The sequence below is a fragment of the Mauremys mutica genome, chromosome 2 (assembly GCF_020497125.1).
Source record: "Mauremys mutica isolate MM-2020 ecotype Southern chromosome 2, ASM2049712v1, whole genome shotgun sequence".
In the NCBI taxonomy this organism is placed as follows: domain Eukaryota; kingdom Metazoa; phylum Chordata; order Testudines; family Geoemydidae; genus Mauremys; species Mauremys mutica.
Window position 1 is genome coordinate 12,057,243 of NC_059073.1, and position 24,318 is coordinate 12,081,560.

General features: G+C 49.3%; 1 protein-coding gene across 3 annotated transcripts in view; it reads left to right on the top strand.

Annotated features, from left to right (window-relative positions):
• Positions 1–9,375, top strand: part of LOC123364788 (serine/threonine-protein phosphatase 6 regulatory ankyrin repeat subunit B-like) — an 83,773-nt gene extending 74,398 nt beyond the window's left edge. For all 3 annotated transcript variants that reach the window (XM_045007174.1, XM_045007175.1, XM_045007176.1), the window contains 3 exons: positions 19–1,384; positions 6,739–6,891; positions 9,038–9,375. In XM_045007174.1, the coding sequence (XP_044863109.1) occupies positions 19–1,384; positions 6,739–6,891; positions 9,038–9,249 (1,731 nt within the window). In that variant the 3' untranslated portion in view covers positions 9,250–9,375. The remainder of the gene's footprint in view (positions 1–18; positions 1,385–6,738; positions 6,892–9,037) is intronic.
• The last annotated feature ends 14,943 nt before the right edge of the window (positions 9,376–24,318 follow it).

A 24,318-nucleotide genomic window follows, 5' to 3' on the forward strand; every position in this document is an offset into this window, starting at 1 on the left:
GGGTGTTTGTTTTTCCAGTTTATCTTTGACCTTATGGTCTGTGGGAAGCTGAACAACAACCAGGCGACTGAGGAATTTGTCCTTCACTCTTCTGCTCCCCTGGACACTGCTGTCAAGCTTTCCCAGGCCTTCAACATGGCTGCCCTGAAGGAGAAGGAACGCGCCAAAGACTTGCTGACTGCTGCCAAGTACACGGAGAGCATGGCCACTGAGCTCCTGACGCTAGCCTCTGGAGGTAGAAGTGCTGGCTACCTTCTCCGCGCAGTGGATCACAGAGGCACTACCATGCTGGACTCGCTAATTGAATGTGAACAGAAGGATGTAGTAGCGCATCCAGCAGTGCAAAAATACCTGACAGAAGTCTGGTATGGCAGCCTGAAGTGGGCCCCATGGAAGATCGCCCTTTTGTTCGTCGGCTTCCTAGCGTGCCCCCCCATGTGGCTGGTTTTCTCCCTACCCCTGAAACATAGGTTCAACAAAATTCCTATCATGAAGTTCATGAGCCACTTGGCATCTCATATCTTCCTGCTCATCCTGTTCATCCTAACCATAGTGTATCCCCCTATTAGCCCCATCTATGAAGGTCACATGGTGCCATACTGGAATGAGTGGTTGCTCTTAGCTTGGCTGCTGGGGACACTGGTCACCGAGCTCACCCATTCTGGAGAAAGGGCTGGCCTGGCTTGGATCAGAGTGTTCGTCTTGGGCTTTTCTGCCGTTGCTTTCCTTTGCCATTTGCTGGCATTGATGTTCGCCGGCACTGATCGCTTGCACTGCCTGTTTGCCAGGAACATCTTCCTAGGGGTGGCCATGACACTCTCCTTTGTGCAGTTCCTGGAGTTCCTCACCTTCCACCACCTCTTTGGCCCGTGGGCCGTCATAATCAGGAACCTCATGAAGGATCTCACCAGGTTCGCAGTCATCCTGGGCTTGTTTCACATAGCCTTCACCATGCAGTTGTCATCTGTCTACCAGCCAGTCTACCCTGAACCAAAGACCAATCTCTCAGCTGCCAGTGGGAACGCAACTGTGAGCACCACTATCCAGGACCCCGTTGTCATTATGGTCACATTATTCTTCTCCTTGTTTGGCCTCGTTGACCCCGAGTCCCTGCCCTCACTCACCAGAACTCCCCAGTTCACTTTTGTCATCATCCGCTTTGTGTTTGGGGTCTACCTGATCGTGACTTTGATTGTGCTGATCAACCTGCTGATCGCCATGATGAGTGACACCTACCAGAGGATACAGGCCCAGTCTGACACGGAGTGGAAGTTTGGCAGGGCCATGCTCATCAGGGACATGACTAGGAAGTCTGGAACACCTTCCCCCTTTAACCTCTTCACAAATCTTCTCTATTATATCAAAATACTTTGCAAACACAAAGGTACAACTGCTAATTTATATGTAGATTTGTGTCACAGAACATTTTTACTTTGCATGTTCCCCGAAGCCTATTGAAGACATGAATAGAATGGTTGAATGTCGGCAGCTGTAAGAGTTTTTAGGGAGATCTTGGAAAGTGGAAGCATGTCAGTGGCAGTGCCTGGATTTATTTAAGGTCCTCACCAAGGGGCAGTATGTGCTGCATCAGGCACCACACTCATGGCTTCATTCTGTCCTCACTTACAGTCAAGCAACTCCTTTGAGGCAGAAAGTAGAACATGAGCCCATGGTTCTCTCTGTTGCTTACATTGCAGACTAGAGTTGGGTGGGAACTCAATTTTTCAATATATGAGAAATTCTGTGAGTCTGAAAAAAATTCCATTCCAAAATGGAACAAAAACAAAATACACCTCTACCCCGATGTGACGCGACCCGATATAACATGAATTCGGATATAACGCGGTAAAGCAGCGCTCCAGGGTGGCGGGGCTGCGCACTCCAGCGGATCAAAGCAAGTTTGATATAATGCGGTTTCACCTATAACGCAGTAAGATTTTTTGCGTCCCGAGGACAGCATTATATCGGGGGAGAGGTGTAATTCAAAATTTTATGGAAAACAAAATTATGGAAAAAAAATTCATTTTAGGTGAATCAAAGCGTTTCATTCCAATTTTGACATTTTTTATACTATAGAATAAATTTCTAAATGAAAAAATCATTTCAAAACAAAAACTGCAAACATTCCATTAAGCAGAGTCAAAATGGAATGTTTCAACCTAAATCCAAATCGTTTCTTTTCTCTTCCCCAAAACTAAACTGCATCAAAATTGACACGTTTACAGTGAAATGTTTCACTTTCAATGAATCGATATTTTCCAACAGAAAAAGATTCCATCAGAAAATTTCCAACCAGTTTATTACAGACCAAATACCCTCCAGGTGACCCAACAGTGGACATCTAGTCTGGAGGCCACAGAACCTTGATATTTCTGATCCAGCTCACAATATTATGCATGTTACCACAGTGCATAGTAATTGTATACCATTGTACTACATTCCAAGCAACGCATCGAAGCACTTTCCACTCATCTACACCTAAATGTGGGTTAGTAGTGTGCAATATAGAGGTTTTGGGTACATAGGCAATGATCGCCTCCAACGAAAATATCTTGCCAATGAAGACAGATGGCTCTCTGTTAGACCCAGGCAACTCCTGGTCCAGGCGTATAATTTGCTAGGTGGCAAGGTGGGCAGTTAGTCCCTCAGACCTTGGTTTTCCTCTCCTCCCAAATTCACAGGTCTATCTGCTCCACTCCCCCAACCCATATTATCACATATAATGTTCTATATGCTGACACAACTTTGCCCTCCACCCCCAGTTTTTTCGGAAATGACACCCCTGCCCTGGACATCAGTGTGGCTAGATGGGTGGTAGAGTAAGTGCAGGAAGAATGTCTCCGAGTCTAGTGGAAACTTACTTTCCAGGAAAGGAGGATGAAACCTGGAGCCTAAGAGTTTTCTGATGTATGTCCTCTTAAAGAGACACTGCTCCATTCCTTCTCACAGACATACAAGAGAATGGGCTATAAGTGCCCTCACATGACCTGAGGCTGCTGTATTACATCTCCAGAGAGATCAGTTTTAATTTATTTTAAAATAAAGGGTTGGGGGGGTTATACATTTTTATTCCACTGACACTCATTACATTGGGAATGTTTCAGAGAACATGGTGTAATTGCAGTGGTGGGTTTTTCATATACATAGCCCTTTCCTACATGAATGTCACATGGACAGCTGCAGCTCCCCCTTGTCCCCAAACCAGAACCAAGCATGCATCATTTAACCAAGTAGCTAATCAACATAATAGTATTTTATTTCCCAAGAAGCTCTGGATACAGGATATATAACTGTAATCCCAGATAAAAAGGATATCCAATTGGAGTTAAGGTTGAGCACGTTAGTAATTTAAGGGTAATTACAGGGATGTTGTAATTATCCCCAAACCAAGCATTACCAATCCAGAAAATTCAGTTAAGCTTAAATTTAAAAGAAATCCAGTCATGTTAAGGTTCGCCAATGCACAGTTAAGGCACCCAGACAACGTTAACTCCGCCCTGTAGTGGCACGTGGAATAACCATACCATTAGGATTAATGCATAATAGTGTCATAGAACAGATTAAACTGATTTCTAAGGCTACATTGGACTCTTCCCCCTTTTTTCCTCATGATGCCACTGTAGGGCAGAACTAAGAAACTAACACCAATAGTAAATACAAACAAAAAAGCCTTAGAAAAAGAACATGTAGGCTGTGGAATTGTTTTGCAGTAAGAAGTTCTATTGCTTGAGACATTAAAATCTAAACTGGCCTAGGCACTTGAAACTGAACTGTTAAGAGACAATCCTGCACTGCTCCTGCAGGGATATGTGGACAAGATGAGCTAATAAATCTTCCCCATCTCCAATTTCTGTGCTTCTATGAGAAGTGTAATCCCAGGAGACTGTGGGCCTGATCCTGAGAAGTGAAGTCAATGGACTAGATTTTACCCTAGGCAGACCTACTATAAATAGGTCTGTGTCAGGGCCGTTTCCTGGCATTGGCCCCGTTCTCAGTCATTTCAGACCCTCTTGGCATTTGAAGTTGTGATTTTCCAGCGAATTATGGATTGCATTCCCTTCCATGTTTTTCCCAGTTGTCTGGTTTCAGAAATGTGGCTCAACACATAGTACCTCAGGGCTGGCAGAGGAACAGTGTCCTACAGAGAGGAGCAAACATCTGAAAAAAATATTCTGCTCAGATGAAAATCTAACTTCTCTGTGTTCACTCACTCACTATGTTTAAATTGAGTGAGTGTACCCAGAGAGTGTATTCATGGCGGGAAAGTTGGTGTGAACAACAAATGTTAAGTGAATATGAGAAAGTATTTTTGGAGAGTGAATTTTGCAACCACAATGCTATGTATTACACTCATCCTGCCAGAGATCAGAAGCATTGCTGTGTGACCTATCTAAACTAACCAGATATCAAACTGCTGCAGGCCAAGAATTATTCACCCAGGGCTGCCCGGAGGGGGGGGGGGGGGGGGGCAAGTGGGGCAATTTGCCCCAGGCCCCGGGCCCAGCAGGGACCCCCACGAGAGTTTTTCAGGGCCCCTGAAGCAGGGTCCTTCACTCGCTCTGGGGGCTCCGGAAAACTCTCGCGGGGCCCGGGCCCCCGGAGCTTCTTCGCTCCCAGTCTTCGCTGGCGGGGAGTCCTTCCTCTCCAGGACAGAAGGGCCCCCCCCGCCTCCGAATTACCGCCGAAGCGGGACCCGCCACTGGAGTGCAGCCGGATCTTCGGCGGTAATTGGGCGGCGGGGGGGTCCTTCCGTTCCGGGACCCGCCGCCGAAGTGCCCTGAAGACCTGCGGTGGGGGCTGCACTTCGGCAGCGGGTCCCACTTCGGTGGTAATTTGGCGGCGGGGGGTCCCCGCCGTGGGTCTTTGGGGCACTTTGGCGGCGGGTCCCGGAACGGAAGGACCCCCCGCCGCCGACTTGCTGCCGAAGCAGGGGCCCCCGCTGCCCAAGTCCCCGGGCCCCGGGCCCCCGGAATCCTCTGGGCAGCCCTGTATTCACCAAAACTAATTGAAAAATAATATCCAATAATGATTAAATTCAAGAAAATTGTAAGCCGCTAGTGGACAACATGGAAATGGAAAAGGAGGCTAAAATCAGTGATTGTGTTATTTACTATGCATTTGTCAGCTCTTACTTCAGGGTCTTAGCACAGGGCATGCTATATTGGGAAAGATGTTGGACAATTGTTTTACTTTTTAATTAAAACTGGCTTTTTTGTCAAACTGTAAATTTCCATGATAAATCATAGAATCATAGACTATTAGGGTTGGAAAAGACCTCAGGAGGTCATCTAGTCCAATTCCCTGCTCAAAGCAAAAAAAAATTTTTGACAAAAAAAATCAGTGTTTTTAATGAAAAGCCAAAATCCCCAAACTTGAAAAAAAATCAAGGGATTTGGTAACTGAAAACCAAAAAATTTCAAGTCAGAGGAAAGTTTTCAGTAAAATCAACTATTTTTCCCTGCCTGCCTGAAAACTTTCATTTTTTGAAAAAGTGTAAGCATTGAGTATCAGAGGGGTAGCCGTGTTAGTCTGGTTCTGTAGAAGCAGCAAAGAGTCCTGTGGCACCTTATAGACTAACAGACGTTTTGCAGCATGAGCTTTCGTGGGTGAATACCCACTTCTTCGGATGCAAGTGGGTATTCACCCACGAAAGCTCATGCTCCAAAACGTCTGTTAGTCTATAAGGTGCCACAGGATTCTTTGCTGCTTCTGTAAGCATTGAGGGGTTTTAACAAACAAAAAAAACCCAACCAACCCAACACTGACAAAAATTGTTGTTTTTTTTTAATTTCATCCAAAACAATTTTTTTTTCTGAGGGGGCATTTCCGAAGAAGCTCTATGAAATTTACAAACTTGGGTCTCTAACAGTGGCCTCCTAAAAATCCACATTTGGACACCCAAATAAAAGCTTTTCTTTAGGAGTCTAAATGCATATTCATGAGCTGAACTGTAGACACCATGGTGTGAAAATGTTGTCCAATGATCACGGTAATTCTCAGATGTTTTTCTATTTTGGGGTCAAGGAGGGGGTAAACCAATCATTCCACTCCTGAGTACTGGCAATCTTTCCAATATGATAGATTATTAGGGTTGGAAGGGATTTCAGGAGGTCAGCTAGTCCAACCCGCTGCTCAAAGAGGAACCAACCTCAACTAAATCCCCAAATGGCACCTTTAAGGATTGAACTCACAACCCTAGGTTTAGCAGACCAATGCTCAAACCACTGAACAATCCCTTCCAATACTGCAGCTAGGGACACACAGTGAAAAAATAAGTTGAAAACAATCAGCAATAACTATTTAGATCCAATAATTAATATTTCTCAAGATAACTTGAACAACCCTCTGCCCAAATTGACCTGAGGCCCTGCCATTGCTGAGATATTTCCAATCTCATCTAAACCAAGCAGCACAGAAATCTCATTGAAGACCCTAGTCTTTGGAGAGGTCCACACTCAGAAGACTCATGTAAGCCTTGAATGAACATCCAAACTTTGGGACTCTTACCTGAACCTATGATATGTTCAAGGGTTGTCTGTCACTAATTTCCTGTGTGAAGATGGGAGGGGGCGTTTATTGGTATAAACTATATGTATCTCACGTACCAGCTAGCACAATTGTGTCAAAAACAGAATAATAAGGCAAGCATGGGGAAAAGTGAAGATAAGTCCTCATTGTAGAGGTTAAGATCATGTTTATACACAATCCTACTCATCTGAGCTTCTGTGCTCCTCCAAGGTAAGCTGTGCTCCACTGAACGCAGAGACCTGATAAACGAAGAGGAAGACCTGGACAGCACTTCCGACACACGATCCATCAATATGCTGGCTCACACGTCCATGGGTTGGATTAGGGTTGCTGCCAAGAGGATGACACAAGTATCACCAGAAGGTACTGACCCTTTGCTGAGCCATATGCTGGAAATCCACAATAGACAGCCAGAAGGGGACCTAATTACATAGGGTGCCCCAGTAGGGTGCACCTCTGACACTGAGCAAAGGAAAACATAGGATGAATATCAGGGGAATGGGTCCTAGCTGATTGATAATGGAATGGAAAGAAGATCCCATTGCTGGAGGATACAAAATGCAGGGAACAATCCTCCACTGGATGATTTAGACTCCCTAATGGGTGTTTTCCATCTCCTTGATTCTAAATCTTTCTCTAGGAAAGCTGAACAGTTTATCTTTAATGTACCTGTTGTTTTTTCTCTGTACTGCTGGGATCCTCAGACTGTGTGGTTGGGCTGTTGCCATATGTCTCACTTCTGTTATATCTGTACGGAGTCAGTACCGTTGGTGCAAATAGCCTTTTCCTCTGAGGCTCTTGTCTTCCTGTATCCTGCAATTGCCTTCCTATATCTCTCCATCACACTGATTCTCCGTATTGGTTCATGTAGCTGGAAGAGTCTCTCTTCCCCCCTTATCTACACATCTGAATTTTTTGTCCCCCTTTGCTGTCCTTTGTTGTTCCACTTCCTAAGAGTATTATCCATTTTGGGAAATATTGTGGCTGAAAGGTGCTCTGCAGAATGAACTTCTGCATGTGCTACCATATCTAGGCACAACAGAGCGCACTAAGGATGGAGTCATTCCTCTGCCTGTCTTTGCTTTAATGCTGTTGGTTCAGACACTTAGGAGTCAGTTTTCAAAGCAGTGGGAGGGAGGGGGCTTCAGCCACTGCTGCTTATGTTTTGTCTGGAGAGGCCAAACTGTACATCAATGTAACACAACGTTTCACTAACACAACTCTCCACAAAGGTTCCTCCTCCCCCTCCCCTGTTATCTAGCTTGGCTTGGAACTTACAGTGCTGTTGGAGGCGGCTGGAAGGGAGGTTTCTTTTCAGTAGGTTAGGCCGACCCTGTGAGTTTGAAGAGAGGAAACCAGATACAGTATTGGCAAATCGGATAAACACGATGGAATTCCATGGCACATTCAGAATGAATTTTCGGGGTGGGGTGGAAGGGGCACATCTTTGGTGAAAGGAAGCCTCCTCCTCTTTCATTGCCTTAGTGATAGAAGAGTAGAGGATGGGGTGTTTCCCTCACTCCCTTCTGCCTCTCTCACTGTACACTCACCGGGAATGGGTTCAGTATGAGAGAGTGCCTCCTACCTCGGCTGCAGGGCCATTCTGAGCCTGCTCTATCACAGAGACAGAGGTGGGACGGGATGGATTCTGCATTGCAGCAAGAGCATGTTTCACAGAGGAAGATCAGAGAGACATTTATTCTTGATTCATATTTGTTTCCTATGAGTTCCTGCCTCCGCCTCACCAGACTGGACTGAGACCAACTTAATTTTGCATAGCCACTGACAGCTTTCAGTCTGATACAGACTGGAGTTGAACTCATAAACTAGTGGTGAGAGGCTCTATCTCCATTTACCAAACCACTGCTCCCTCAATAGGAGCTTCAAGTGCACATCTGAAGGCAGAATCTTTTCCGTAAGCAATCCCATTAAATCAGATGCAATCATTACATTAACTACAGAAAATTAATATAAAATATATAATACAACACATCATACAATTAACCCTGAGTAACATATTTCATTGGGTAATTTAGTAATTTATATAAGTTTCTTTCCTTAATCACAAGACCCTAAGAGTTTAAGAACTCAGTAATCTCAGCAGCTCCAAATAATATCAGACAATATATTTTAAGACGCTGAGTTTGTGAGGGTCCATAAACAAACACATGCAGACACCACCGTTGCCAACTAATCTGCACAGCCCCAGGATTGAACTCTAGATCTTTGCTCCAAAAGCAGACCTCCACCACCTGAACAAAATGGGAAGTCCCATTACCTTTACCGCAGTATTGTGAGATAGACTCTTTGTAGTCCTCCAGCCACCAGGAGGCAATATAATCACAAACACTTGAGCAGGTCTGATTTCATCCAGGAGAGGGCTATGAGGGCTGACACTTACACTGAACCAACTCCACCTGTTAGGGGGCCTCCAAAAAAAGGAGCCTTGGTGCATGGATGGGTGACTTTCTCCTCTTGCCCTCTTAGCCATCTCTTGTTCTGTCCTTAGGTGGGCACATTCGAAGCCCTCTGCCAGCAGGGCCGCTGCACATTGAGGAGGCAGTAGACTGGCACAGCGTGGCTCTCCGCTATTACTCCTTGAAAGGGCGGATGGACAGAGCGCTGTTCGAGAGGAAATTGTCCATGCACCATGAGGAGGAGAAGAGGGGTGTGCAGCCCATCCATCTGCTGGTGAACGGCCAGGATGTGTGCAGGGTCTAGCCTGTTTGCTCCCAGCTCCCCAGGACCAGTGATTGCCGTGACGTGGGTCCCCTCTGGGCTGCCTGAATGCAGTAGAGTGTGAACGGTGGCGTGTTGTATGTCCAAACGGAAAGCAATAAAGATAATTTTCCATGTTTCCTCCATGTCCAAATCCGTTGGATTTTTGTACTTGTGATCCTCCCTCTAGGGCCTGATCCTGAGAGGTGCTGAGTGTCTCCGGCAAGATACATCTGGCCGGAGCCCAGCACTGAGGAGCTCAGCACTTTAAAGTATTGGAACCTAATATAGAGATTCTGGCAGGTCAGCCACTACCTTCTCCAGCACCAATAGGAGGTGCTGGTCATGCTACATGCCCTCGAGAAGGGAGTTTCCCCTGAAGGTTCGGATTTGGCTTCTGGTTTCTCCCTGCCTTAGTGGCTGTGGCAGTTTTACTGTGCCTATCCCACAGGTGGTGGAGGGAATCACTGGGCTATGCGGACAGCAATCGGACTGGCAGGACAGCTCAGGCTAGAGAAACACTCCTCTGTGTAAACCAGTCCTAGCTTCACTGCCAGTTGCCTCTTAGTGAAGAATTGCATTGTCCTCCCATGATGCAGTGGCCTAAACTGCTTCCACACACAACCCCGGTGGGCAGAGGTGTGAGGGTTATAAATCCCCATCTCCACCCTCTACACCTTTGCTCTGTTGCTCAGCGGTTAGGCACAGCACCAATCAACAGTCATTCCTGAGGGCAAGGACTATTGGAGACTAATGGCAACAGAAGAGTGAGCCAGCTAGGAGGATGTTCCACACAGCTCAGCGTGGGAATGGGTGTAGCTCTGGCCTGCTGCCCCCTGGCACTCCCAAAGGCATGAGACCCCAGTCAACTTCCTGTGCAGGAGTGCTTCTCTGCAGCCCTGCTGCCATGGGGCTTTGGCTTCATGCTTGCAGTGTAGCCGAAAGAGGAGAGACAATAGTACAGTGAAGAGAAATGGAAGGTGCAGACCCACGTCCTTCAGGACGCCCCCCTCACCAAGCAGAGATGCAGACCTGCTGCCCTGGGGTTGTGCCACCTGGAACCTGCATTTCATTGAAATCCATTCAGTGACTGGGGCTTACCAGTGTGAGCAGCTACCGCGGGGAGAAGTGGCATGAATTTAGCTTGTAAAATAGGGGCCCTGAGGATAGTAGGGACTAGTGGTTAGCACAAGGGGGTAGGGAATCAAGACTCCTGTGCTCTGGTCCAGAATCTTGACACTTAATCCCAGCTCTTAGGCCAGTCACGTAACCGTTCTGTGCCTCAGTTTCTCTGTCCGTAAATAGAGATGACAATCACACCTCCCTCATGGGAATGCTGCAGAGCACTGAGATCCTGGGAGAGCTGGCACTTTGGGACAGATCTGCGCTCTCATTGAAATCAATGGCCAAAAATCCATTGATTTCAGCGGCAGCAGGGCTCAGCCTTCTATAAGGGTGAATAAAGGTTGCAAGTTTTTGGCTTCCATAAATCTGCGTTCTTTCATTGGTGGTCTGTCTGAACAGGCTTTGTATGAGCTCACCTCCTCTCCCATCCCCACAAGCAGCCAGGCTGCCTGTCTGTGGGTGGTCGGTCGGGACAGCGCCTGCATACCACCGAGAATGGATGCCGAGGAGACACTCCGTGTGCGAGATCCCCGAGCTGTGCAGGAGGAGGAGTTCCAATGTGCTGAAGTCTCCAGGATGAGACAGCACTGGGGCGGGGGGCAGTGCGTGGCTTGCTGAGAACCGAAATATTGGAAGTATTCAAGAGTTTGGGCAGAAGCAGGAAAGTGTGCTTGGCTACCTCCCCGCAGTGCTCCTGGTGAGTATCTGAGTGTGTTGTGGGTCTGCACTTCACAGCCCATAGGGGCTTCAGGAACACAGTAATACAGCACTGCAGGAGTGCCTCGGTAGCTATTATTGAGTGGAAGCTGGGGTGGTTGAGTGGTTGAGGCACAGCAGGGGGACTCAAGAGCCCTGGATTTAATTCCTGGCTCGGTCACCGACTTCCCGTGTGACCTTGGGCAACTCACTTACTCCCTGCATTTCCCATCTGCAGCATGGGGATACTATTACTGCTTGTCACTGATTTGTCCACATACAGTGTGTGTACACTGCAAAAAAACAACAGCCCCATAGCAGCGAGTCTCAGAGCCTGTGTCAACTGACTCTGGCTCACGGGGCTCACGCTACGAAGCCAAAAATAGCAATGTAGGCGTTCCCACTCGGGCTATAGCCCCGTCTTTTAAACCCAGCCGCGGGGGAGGGTCTCAGAGCCTGGCCCCAGCCTGAGTGGGAACGTTTACACTGCTGTTTTTAGCCCTGTAGTGCAAGCCCAAGTCAGTTGACCTGGGCTCTGAGTCTTGCTGCTGCAGGTTTTGTTTGGGGTGTTTTTGCAGTATAGACGTACCCATCAAGCAGGGGTGACCTGTTGCTATATATCCGTACAGCACCGAGCATGCTCAGCCAGTTCCAGGGTTGCCAGGTATCCGGTTTTCAACTAGAAAGTCCACTCAAAAGGGGACCTGTGCAGTGTCCTGTCAGCACTGCTGACTGGACCCCAAAAGTCCAGTTACTGAAGTAACCACAGTTGGCCTCTTCCACTGGGAGGGCGGGAAGAGCAGCTGCTGCTGGAGGAGGAGGGATCCTGACAGTGCACTGCATTTGAGGAGCGGGGCCAGGCTTGCTGCCCATGACGGCCCAGCCCACCTTCTCAGCCTTCCAGGACCCTGGCTGTCTCCAGCCCCTCGCTCCAGGGACAGACACACCTCGCTGTGCCCCAAATGGACAGGCAGGCAGGCTCCATGTCAGCTCCTCCCACCCGGCTCTTCAGGTGGCAGGTGAGTCCCAGGAGAGGGGGAATAAGTGACGAGGGCCTGTAAGGTTCGGTTATGAAAAAATGGAAAGCTGGCTACACTACCTGCTTCCCTAAGTGTTACTATAATACAAAACAGCAGCACCTATCCCATTATGGGGCCCACAAAACAATCATTAATGCGGAGACATTTTCATTCCAAGCCCATTTTTCTGGGGTGCTTTAACTTTCTGGGGATAAACATTATCTTCTGAGCTGAAAGAGGGAGAACTTAGGGATGTAGAACGGGCAATGACCTCCTGGGTCATCAAGTCCATCCCCTGCTATCACAGGCTACCCCGTCATATAACCCCATTCATACATATATCCAGCTCCATCTTCAAACTGCTGCTGGGAGGCTGTCCCAGACCCTCTCTCCTCTGACGGTTAGAAACCGTGTTTTACTTTCCAGCCACAATGTATTCATGGCCAGCAGTAGCTGACCTATAGAAAATCCCCCATCTGTTTGAAGAGCTATTCCCTTGTGATTGCTGGCAATTGGAGGAAGCATTAATGCCCCGTTAAATCTCTAGCATGAGTCAACAAGCCTCTTGAATAACTAGACATTTGCAAGGTTAAGAAAACTGCCCTTTTTTTTCCCACCAGAGGCTAAATTTTTTCTGAAGATCAGCCTAGCCTCAGTGTTAATGCTATGAGCATATAAGCAAAGCAATTCTTTTAGTATTATTCCATATAGGGCCAGATCCTGCCACACTTAGGTTGAGCCGTATGCACTAAAATCAAGGCTAGGCCCTGCACTGCTTACGTCAGGCTCCCTTAGAAACAAATCTAACCAGCAAATGCCTTTAGCATGCTTATGAGTGTCAAGAATCGCCTCTCGCTTGTGAATGTTTGTGAGTGTAGCGTCATAGTTGCTGATTTATGAAAGGGGACGTGGTTCAGTAACAATCCTGTTACACTGCTGTAAACGTGGTATGAGACTGTAACACCATTATCTTGAATGGTGTTGAAATGGCCCCAGCATAACAACGCTCAAGCCCTGCCCTCTCCCATCCACAACGCTTCCCTGGGTGAGGAGTGGGGGTGGAAATGGGATAGGGTGACCAGATGTCCCAATTTTATAGGGACAGTCCCGATATTTGGAGCTTTTCCTTATACAGGCACCTATTACCCCCCGTCCCGATTTTTCACACTTGCTATCTGGTCACCCTAAAATGAGATCAGTTGGCATTGGAGTGGCACAAACGACACTTAGTCGGGGCCAAGGAGTTGGCCTGTTTTGAATATTGGAAGACAGACGGCACTTGTACAGTATGTTGCCTTCCTGAGATCCTTAGGAATGAAATATCGCTGGTCTTATCATCAGTCCCTTTTTCACTCTCCACCGCTCACTGCCATGACACAGTCTGTGACAATACTGGTCTCAAATGGGCCAGACGGACTGTCTGTGTCAGTCAACAATATGCTGCAAAAGCTGCCTCCAGGTGGTAAAATACATCCTCTCCTACTCTGTCTAATCTCCAGCAGGAGTCTGTTAACAAGTAGCCAGATGATCCTGTCGTGCTCACCAAAAAGGAGCGGGAATCCTAAGATGCCATTTTAATTTGTTTGGGTTTTTAAATGTGGTTTGTATTTTTGCCCCTTTTGCTGAGCTGCAGCAGACGCTGGATCCTTGTAGCCATTCAGTTTCCTATTGGAGAAGAAATTGGTGATGCACAGTCAAGGTATTTCCTAGTTGCCGGAGCCGCCTGCCGCCCTGCTTGGGGCAGCCAGATTCCTAGAGCCGCCCCTGTTCCTAGTGCGATATTTGCTTACAACATGTGCCCAAGTCCTATTTACCTGGAATAGAGGTGGACACAAACTGCCCATGGGAGAGTGATTTCATTTAGCAGTAACCTCAGTGAAAGCACCACTACTCTGTCACCAGGAAGCTCTATGAAGGTATTTTAACAGGGCAATTTCCTGCAATATCCTTGAAAAAAAACCTTATTAAATTAAGATTCAGTATCTTTGGAGTCAATTGTATTAAAAATGCAAACATTATGTATTATTGTGGGATTGTATTAATGTCTCTACGGGGAGACGTGGCCAATGTAAACCTTGGGGAGCGTTCTTAGCTCCAAAGGACTATATTGAACAATGGGACAAACAAAGTTAAGTGGGAATCTCAAGGAGAAGATGAACACAGATTTATCCCCATCTAGCTATGCTGAAACCCATCCTTTTGAAGTTATACACTTAGGAGTGGGCTCTTTGTCTGCTGATCACCTGTTTCATGAAGGCACGGTCAAAGGACCAAGCTGTACAAAGGAAAGATTGAAGTATTTATGGGGGTGCTTGTTTTGAGCAAAAGCTATTACGAACTGGTAACCACGGAAAATCCCCATAGTGGGATTTGAAGGACTGGCACCTACAAGACCCCTTCTTGGAGTTGCAGTGATCTCTAGTAAGCTTGTTAGTATGTGTGTAGGTTCGTTTATTGTTTTTAATGTTTTCTCTGTAATGCTTTCCTCTTAAGAATAAATGTGCTTGCTTATGTAAGCAGAGTCTGAATAAGCTCTCCCCTGACATCTAGTGGTGAGCTGTGGAAAAAGACTTCTGAAGCTGATCTCATTTGCATGGACACACCCACCCTGTCTAGGTGCTCAGCATGATGGGATTGCTTGCCCAAATGATCATTTGTGGATGGTGTTGGACCACCTGTCTCCTTGTTACTGGGGCAGGACTAATAAAGGGTTGTTATCCTTATTGTGTGAACCAAGGGCAGCAGAACTGTACCTGACATACCCCAATGGAGGGACTCACCCTCAACTTAACCACACTTGCTAGGCAGGGAACATGGGTTCCAAAGCCCAATGAGTTGAGAGAGGAGACAGGTAGTTGTACTAGGTTATGTGGTTTGACCCTTTCTCTTTCCATGGTATAATAAAAGAGCTAATTGAGAGTCTTGTTACATGCTGCAGAGCTGAAATCACTGATACATAGGTCTAAGTATTAGACTTACTTTTGGACGGTGTCTCTATTGCAAGAGACTGCCCAATGGGCACCAGCAGTGTGGGTCCCCCACTAACAGCTGAAATCACTGAGGGGTGTGTTTTGTTGTTGGGGGTGGGGCCCCTGAAGACATCTTGGCACATGGCCAATCTGGAAGCTGGTGGAGAAGTGCAGCAAGCGGCCAGCTAGGTGGCTGGCAGAGAGGCGTGGCCAGCAGGGCAGCTGGCAGCAAGGCACAGCAAGCGGCCCAGCTAGTGGTGAGGCACGGCAAACAGCCAGATGGCAGAGAGGCGTGGCCAGCAGCCTGCAGAGCCCTGCAGAGGTGTGGCAATTGGCCGTTGGGGCAACAAGCAAGTGCCCAAGCAGTGCAGCGTGTAAGGTGCCTCCTTACCCCACCCCTCCACACAAGTGGGAGGTGAATTATGCGGATGAACCTCTGAACTCGGGGGCTGCACTGGCCCAGGACAGCAACTGTGAGTGGGGTACAAAGAAGGGATGGACATGTTAAAGGGACTTTTGGGTTGCTGCACTTAAGACCCTGAGGGGAAAAGGACACTGCCCAACTTACTTGGGGGTGGGTCTTTTGCTCATGGTTTGTGTTTCTGAACCCTAGTTGTGGTGTTTTCCAAATTAATGCTGAGTTAATTCCCTCCTTCTGTTAAAAGGTTTTGCTCCACTCAGACTGTGCTTGCGAGAGGGGAAGTACTGCCTCTTAGAGGCGCCCAGGGGGTGGTGTGTAATTGTCCCAGATCACTGTGGGGGGGCTCGAGCTGGTTTTGGGTTGTATTGTTGAAAAGGAACCCCTAGATACTAAGCCCCCCCCTCTTGTTGCTGCTGGCCCCACCTGGCAGAAAGGTTACATTTAGAAAGAGCTGTGCGCTAACTTATAACTGTGGGCAATTACGCTGTTCATAGCCTCTGCAAAGCACAGACGCTGGCCGTTTAGGTCATCTGACTTGCTGGAAATAACGCAGGGTAGGCAGGGACTGGTCAGCAGGCCGAGAGGTGCAGGTCTCTGTCCAAGAGAGGTGACGGCTGGGGAGCTGCGATCTGAGAGTGAGTTCAGTCGCTGGACCATGGAGGGTAACTACAGATGCAGGTGCCCTAAACTGTGACGGGTCTGGTTGCGTTGCAGTCACAGGGTGTGGTTGCAGCGTCGTAGCCATACCCAGGTAGCTTTAATCTAGCTAGCTCGGGTCCCAAAGCAGGAACGCCATGGCGACATGAGCTAGCTACCTGAGTGTTCTGGGTGGGTTTGTACAGCCTGTGCCGAAGCCTGTGCTGCCATGCGTTCGCTGCTCTCGGCCTCTGTCTGCTTAACACACGTGGAGCTCTTCCTGCCTCAAGCCCGTGGGCTTTTCTCCAGGCTCCCGCTAGTGCAACACCACTCCCCCAGGACTGCATGGTCTTGCACAGAGCACATTAACCTTGCCTTTGTGCAGCTGCTTGACCATGCGAGGAACCTCTCGAAGGTCCGACTGCCCAGCTAAACCAAGGGGAGCGTTTTTACCCACGCAATTCCCTGAACAGCTGGCTGGGTGCAGCCGCTGCACAGGGTCCCACCCTCTGCGTTTAACTCGTTCTCTGCAGAGTTTCGTGCTCGGTGCTTGTGTTCCTGAGGACGCTCACCACGTATGACATCAGCACCGTTGGTCATGGCTGTATTTCTATGCATTCAAGTCTTTTACTGAACACAGTTAACTGATGAAAATAGCTTCCTTTCCCCTGACCCCCACTTGCTGTAGAGTTAAACCTCTGTGCTCATTTTATTTCAAACAGTGTAAATCATGTCAATTTGCAAACAGCCCCGAATTCAGCCCTGCTGGTCCGGTCTCCATTTTCTGTTCCTCCAGATCCTTTCCTGGGCAGCCTCAGCCACCTGATGATTCCTCCTGGCTAGAATAAGCTGGCAGAGATATTTCCCCCTTTGGCAGGTCAGTTGAGGGTGCTCTGAGACTGAATCCCACCAACAGCAAACACGTGCACACATCTCTGTGTGTCTGTCAGCTTTTCACATTCACGTTAAATGTGTAACGCTCCCAATCACCACTTGATCATCCTTGCTGCTCATGTCCGTGGGCTTTAATGGAATATAATAAAGTCACCAATTAGGGCAATACACTTAAGGGTAATAACATCTGTATTTGTTTGGGAGGTGATGTTATGCTTTAACCTGACCAAATGCAGATCTTAGGCAATGTTCCCTCTAATTTTTAGTCAGACTGTGTGTGCAAAAAATTTCTTCTGTGCTAATTTTTGTGCACGTGGTGTTTTGCCGTGTGTGCGGTGCTTAGGATCTGTGTACGCACACAGCTTAGAGGGAACAGTGGACTCTTAGGGCCTTTCCTAGTATAACAGTCTAGCACAAATGGACACACAACAATTCAAATCAATCTAGTTTTTTTTTTTAATAAGGTTACCCATCACCATGTTATGTAACGCTACGTCTATACCATGAACGAAGGGCACTGGTCTAAATAGTGGTGTAGCCACAGTAGCCTGGGGGTGGCAGCTGAGCCAATGGGTTTCAGGCAGGTTTGTACTCGGCACGGCTCAGCTGTGCCGCTGCTGCTGCCTGTGCTACTGTGGTGATATTACTAGTCTTACATGCACTAGCTTGGTGAGAGTTGGCTTGAGTATGTGAACTTGAGCAGGGAACTCACACCTCTAGCTTGTAGTGTAGACGGAGCCTGAGTACAATAGGTTCCGGTATGAGTTTGCTGCGGGGCTCTGGCAAGAACAGTTTTTAAAGCCTTCATGGAAGAAATCATAGAAGTGCAGGACTGGAAGGGACCTCAATCAGTCGTCTAGTCCAGTACCCTGCAGTCAAGGCAGGACTATGTAATAACAAACCATCCCTGACAGGTGTTTGTCTAACCTGTTCTTAAAAGCCTCCAATGACAGAGATTCCACAGCTTCCCTAGGCAATTTATATCAGTGCTTAACCACCTGACTGGAAGTTTTTCCTAATATCCAACCTAAACCTCCCTTGCTGCAATTTAAGCCCATTGCTTCTTGTCCTATCCTCAAAGGTTAACATGAACAATTTTTCACTCTCCTTCTTGTAACTACGTTTATGTACTTGAAAACGGTTATCGTGTGCCCTCTGTCTTCTCTTCTCCAGACTAAACACACCCAGTTTTTTCAATTGTTCCTCATCGGTCATGTTTTCTAGACCTTTCATCATTTTTGTTGCTCTTCTCTGGACTTGCTCCAATTTGTCCACATCTGTCCTGAAATGTGGCGCCCAGAACTGGAAACAATACGCCAGCTGAGGCCGCATCAGTGTGGAGTAGAACGGAAGAATTACTTCTCGTGTCTTGCTTACAACACTCCTGCTGATACAGCCCAGAATGATGTTTGCATTTTTTTGCAACAGTGTTACACTGTTGACTCATATGTGCACTTAAAAGGGATCAGAAGGATTAAATTAAAAACAAAGTTACTTTAAAGGCCCAATCCTGTATGCAAGCAAAGCTGTCACTGAAATCAGACCTGATGTGGGTAATTGTGACGGGATCCCTGGGGTACACTCTGAAACTGTGAGACTATTATGCCCCCTTAACTCTCCAGCCTGGGCTGTCTCTCACAATGCTTTGCCAGTGGCAAGCAGCAAACCCCTCCAGGCGCTGTGATCACTCAGCCATCAGTATGTGGAGACGCATACCCAGCTAAATTGTATCCAGGTGCTCTAAGCCACTCATGAATTATACAGAGAGAGATACCAGCAAATCCCACCAGCCCACAGCCTTGCACCCCAGAAATATACCGACTTCCTTGGACAGTGCAAGCCCATTAATTAGTTCGCCACCCCAACAAAGGGTAGTGGACATGCAATAGCTCTTGTTAACCGGAGCTGAGATTCTCCAAGCACTTCAACCAAAAACACACTGTTATAGATAAAACAGATTTATGAGAGTGATTTTAATGAGAAATAAAAATAAAATCACAGTCTAAATTCTAAAGACTAATAAAGATTTGAATCGAGCAGTTTCTCACCCCCACTGGATGTTTCAGGCAGTTTACAGTTCTTATTACACAGGTGGAATTTCCTTCTCAGCCTGAGACTAACCTCCCCAGTTCAAAGTCTGTGTCTTCTGGGGAAGGAGAGAGGCCTAGTGATGATGTCACTGTCCCTCTTTTATACTTTCTTCCAGCTGTCACATGGGATTTAGGTAGCCCTCATTGTGGTTAAGGCACTGGACAGGGATTCTGGAGAACCGGGCTCTGTCTGGCCTCATCTGCAAACTCCCTTGTGCCTTTGGGCAAGAGATACAACCTCTCTGAGCCTCAGACCCTTCTCTTCTGTTTGTATCCCTTCCTCCTGCCTTTTGTCTGCCTTATCTATTTGGATTGGAGGCTTCCCAGGGCAAAGACTGCCTCTCGCTGTGTTTACACAATGCCTAGGACAATGGTGCTCTGGTTTCACTGGGGGCCTCTACGCACTATTATACACAAATGTAACCCTTCTGCCCCTCTGAGTTGGCAGCAACAAGGGCCGGGTTCAGTATCCAGGGGTTCCGTTTCAATAACACAATGCAAAACCGGCTCGAGCCCCCACCCAGTGACCTGGGACAATTACCTACCACCCCCCCGGGCGCCTCTAGGAGGCAATACTTCCCCACTCGCAAGCACAGAGTCCGAGTGTAGCAAAATCCTTTTAATAAAGGAGGGAAACAATGCGGCATCACGTTGGAGAGACACCACAAACAGGACTATACACAAACCATAAGCAAAAAAAACCCAGCTCCAAGTACATTTGGCACTGTCCTTTCCCCCTTAGGGTCTTCAGGCTCCCCCACTCAGTGATCTCAGCTCAGTAAGCTTAGCTCTTTTAGTGATTTCAGCTTGTAGTAGAGAAGCCCCAGTGCCACCTTGGGCCAACGTGAATTCAGGTCAGCAGCCTCCAGATGGACTCCTAAAGGTTTCAAAATTAGCTCTGCTCTTTAACAGTGGAGAGAGGAGGATGTCCAATTGGTGTTCCAGGCCCTCAAAAGGGGCCCATACCATCAGGTACACACACCAGTCCCCAGCCTCTCTCCCTTCACTGGGTTTTGGAACCCATGTCCCTTGTCTAGCAAGTACTATTTAATGTAGGTTGAGTCATTTCTGTCATAAAGCAGTCTCATAGTTCCTCATTCACATAATTAAGGTAACAGCCCTTTTTTTTCCTTCCTGCCCCAATAACAAAGAAATTGGGGATTCCACAGTGTGAAAATAACCATCCCATGCTGCTGTGTGTTATGCTAAGTGGAGTGGGTTTACCAATGCAAATGCACATTCCTAAAATTCCTTTGCCCACTCCTCATAATGTACCACCAGATGTCAGGGTAGATCTCATCCTGACTCTGCTTACACAAATAATAATAATTCGTAATGTCACTGGCTCAACCATGGCCCTAGCATTAAAGGATGTGGACCTTGGCCGAGTTGGGCCTGACGCTAAAAGAAAAGGGGCCGCGCTGTCAGTTCTGGCAGCTGGCATCCACCACTGGCTATTTCTGTGGTTAAACTGTTTAAATCAAGTTAACGGCTTTACAAATTCACTTTCAAAACAGCCCTCGCAGCCTGAAGTGCGGATCCAGCGCAGCTGAAGACGCAGACTGGGGCTCAGGAGTGGTTAGACAGGACTGGGCGTGGTATAAGCTATCCAGATGCAACCCATGTGTTCTTCCAAAGCCGGGAAGGAGGCAGCGTTGGCCGGGTCCCTAGATCTCCTGCACTGCTGTGGGATGGCTGTTTAACACTGCCCTGTGCAGGGCAGAAAGCTATCACCCTCGGAAAAGGAACTGTGTGATTTCTTTTATTCCTTGGCACCACCTCACCTTGTGGCAGCTGCTGCTGAAGAAAAATGCACAGTGCAATTCCCAGGGGTCAAGGCTGCAGTAGAAAGGATTAATGAAGGGTACTAATGCAAACAGCATCTTAATACAGCACAACTAGGATTGTCCCTGAGCCAGAAAAACATGGGAAAGGGTCCTGCCCCTGATTTTTAGCTGCAATCTGGCCCTGACTCAACTAACAAGGCAGATTTATAAAGTGATCCAGATACTTGAGGTTGCTGGGCGAGTGGGCAGGAATCAGCAGGGTGAATCCAGGAGAACAGAAGCTTGTGTGAGAATGAGCCCAAGAGCCTGAGATAGGAGCCAAATAATGTCATCTCCAGCACTCTTTACACCCCAAGTCCTGGGTTCTAGGAATCTACAACCACGGGTGTGTGTGTGTGTGTGTGAGAGAGAGAGAGAGCGAAAGGCACGAATATACCCCACCTCCTGATTCATGATGAGCTGGCTTCTGGCTGGCCTTGGGGAAGCCAAACACCCGTCTCCCCAGCTCCTGTGTAATCAGCTATCCTGACTGTGCACACACTGAGGTCTAGGCATGGGGTCCAGAAAAGCTGACTACAGTAGCAGAGCCATCGCGTGGAGCCCTGAATTGCACCAAGGTTTCCAGAGGGTCTCCTAAGCAGGGCCGGCTCTAGGCACCAGCGAACCAAGCATGTGCTTGGGGCGGCACATTTTCAAGGGCAGCATTCTGGCCATCTTTTTGTTTGTTTGTTTGTTGTTGCTTTGGGTGGCAAAAGCCTAGAGCCGGCCCTGAAAGCAGCAGCGCGTCGCGCCCTTGGGCCACTGCGGTTTGCGCCGCGGGGGAGCAGCGCCGCACCTTGTGGCTGGGCTGGGCAGGCTGTGAGCGGGGGACACTCGGGCTGGGGGCCGCCCCTTGGGGCACATGGAATCACTTGCAGACGCCGCAGGGCGGCCGCCCCCCAGCGCTGCAGCCAGGGCTGGGCGAAGCAGCCCAAGCCGCCCAGGGTCTGTGGCAGGCGGCCAGAAGCAGCAGCAGCAGCGGGGCCATAGAGGGCAGGGCGCTGCCATGTGGGGCCTGCATCTCCGCTCCCTCTGGGGCTACCCTGCCCCGGCTCCTCAGCCCCGTGCCGGGGCGGTCCCCCGGCTCTGCCCTCCCAGGTCCTGGCTGGTCCTGGAGGCGGGTGCCCTGGCTGGAGGGACCCTGGGCTGAGGCGCGGCCCAGGAGCCCTGCTGCTTACCCCAACCCAGGGCCGCCCGGGGGGGGCACAATTTGCCCCAGGCCCCACAGGGGCCCCCATGAGAGTTTTTCGGGGCTCCTGGAGTGGGGTCCTTCACTCGCTCCGGGGCCCCCAGAAAACTCTCACGGGGCCCAGGGCAAATTGCTTCTTCCACTCCGGGTCTTTGGTGGCAATTCTGCAGCGGGGGGTCCTTCCGCCCTGGGACCCGCCACCGAAGTGCCCCGAAGACCCGCAGCGGGGGGTCCTTCCACCCCGGGATCCACCACCGAAGTGCCCCGAAGACCCATGGCGGGGGGTCCTTCCGCCCTGGGACCCGCTGCCGAAGTGCCCCGAAGACCTCCACCACCGAAGTGCCCCGAAGACCCATGGCGGGGGGGTCCTTCTGCCCCGGGACCCTCCACCGAAGTGCCGGGTCTTCGGCGGCAATTCGGCAGCGGGGGCCCCCTGCCACCGAAGACCCCAGGCCCCCTGAATCCTCTGGGCGGCCCTGCCCCAACCCTGCCAGTGCCAGACCAGCTGGAGGCGAGGTGGGAGCAGGCAGAGTCAGCACTGTTGTGGGGGAGCCCAGGGCTGGGGCGGGAGGGGGTGCGACTGGGGGAGGGCACTGGTGGGGGGAGGAGCCCAGGGCTGGAGTGAGGGGCAGCCAAAAAATTTTTTGCTTGGGGTGGCAAAAAACCTAGAGCCGGCCCTGCTCCTAAGGCAGTGCTTCTCAAACTAGGGCCACCGCCACTGTTCCCTCTAAGCGGTGCGTGTGTGCGCAGGCACACAGATCCTAAACCGCACGCACACGACGAAACACCGCACGCACAAAAATTTGCACAGAAGCACAACAATTTGCACAGAAGAAATTTTTTGCGCACGTGGCCTGTCAAAAATTAGAGGGCACATTGGCCATCACTTGTTCAGGGAAAGCCCCTGGCAGGCCGGGCCGCTTTGTTTACCTGCCACATCCACAGGTTCGGCCGATCGCAGCTACCACTGGTCACAGTTCGCTGCTCCAGACCAATGGGGGCTGCGGGAAGCGGCGCGGGCCGAGGGACGTGCTGGCCGCCCTTCCCGCAGCCCCCATTGGCCTGGAGCGGCGAACCCCGGCCAGTGGGCGCAGCGATCGGCCAAACCTGCAGACGCGGCAGGTAAACAAACCAGCCCAGCCAGGGGCTTTCCCTGAACAAGCGGCGGACCAGCTTTGAGAAGCGCTGTCCTAAGGCCATTACAGAATCAGAGCGGCGATGTATGATTTCTCTCAGGCAGCACGAAGACAGACTGAGGGCATGACACTGCTCTCATTGACGTGAGTGTAAAGTGGGTGTAACTTCACTATGGAGTAACACCAGAGTAAAATGAGTGGGCGCTCAGAACCAGGCCCTTCGAATTGGCTGCAGGCAAGTAATGAAAAGAAATGCCGTTGAGGTCTGACAGCCATTCAATACGCTGCCTGTTCCTGCTCCCACTCCTGTTGCTGTCTGAGGAATAACACCTGTCGATTACAGTGGGAGAAGGATCGGGTCAGAATGGTGTCATAGCAATGGGTACATGTCCCCCCCAGGGTCCTTTTGGTACAAGATAGAGCGACTGTCATACTGGTCAGGCTCCAACGTGCACTTACCCCAAAGACAGCTCATCTTTCGCAACAACCTGGGAAGAAATGATTTAAAGGCTCAGAGTCTCTGCTGGTGGAATTGCGGTGACGCTGTGTCAGCGGAGGAGTTGGAGCAAAGCCAGGATGATGCTTAGAAATCTGAGGCAAGCCCACATTGCAGGAAGGAACTGTCACCTTTCCCCACGCATTGGGGCCAACGCTCCAGCACCCTGACCTGCGGCACTCCCGGTTTTGCCAGCCCTTGTGAGCAGAGATTCCCTAAGGGTGACATGTGGTGGGGCTCCGTGATGTGGAAAGGAAGCGTGATCCAGTGGTTAGGGCACTGGGACAAGGTGTTCGCTCCACACTTGCCCTGAAAGGCAAGTTAGCGCAGATTGTTAAGGGGGCTAATTCACCCAACCAGCTACAGGGGAGAGGAATCAGATGGCCAAGCAATCCCCTGACTGAGGGAGGGAACCCAGCTGAGGAGGAAGGGGCAGGGATGGGACTATAAAGGCAGGAAATTGGCAGCAGAAAGGGCTGCTGGGAAAGTCTACAGTCAGGGAGGTGCAGCAGGGCTGGCAAACCCCAGAGAGGGGGGAGTGCCAGGAGGTAGGACAGGGCTCAGGGGAAAGGCAG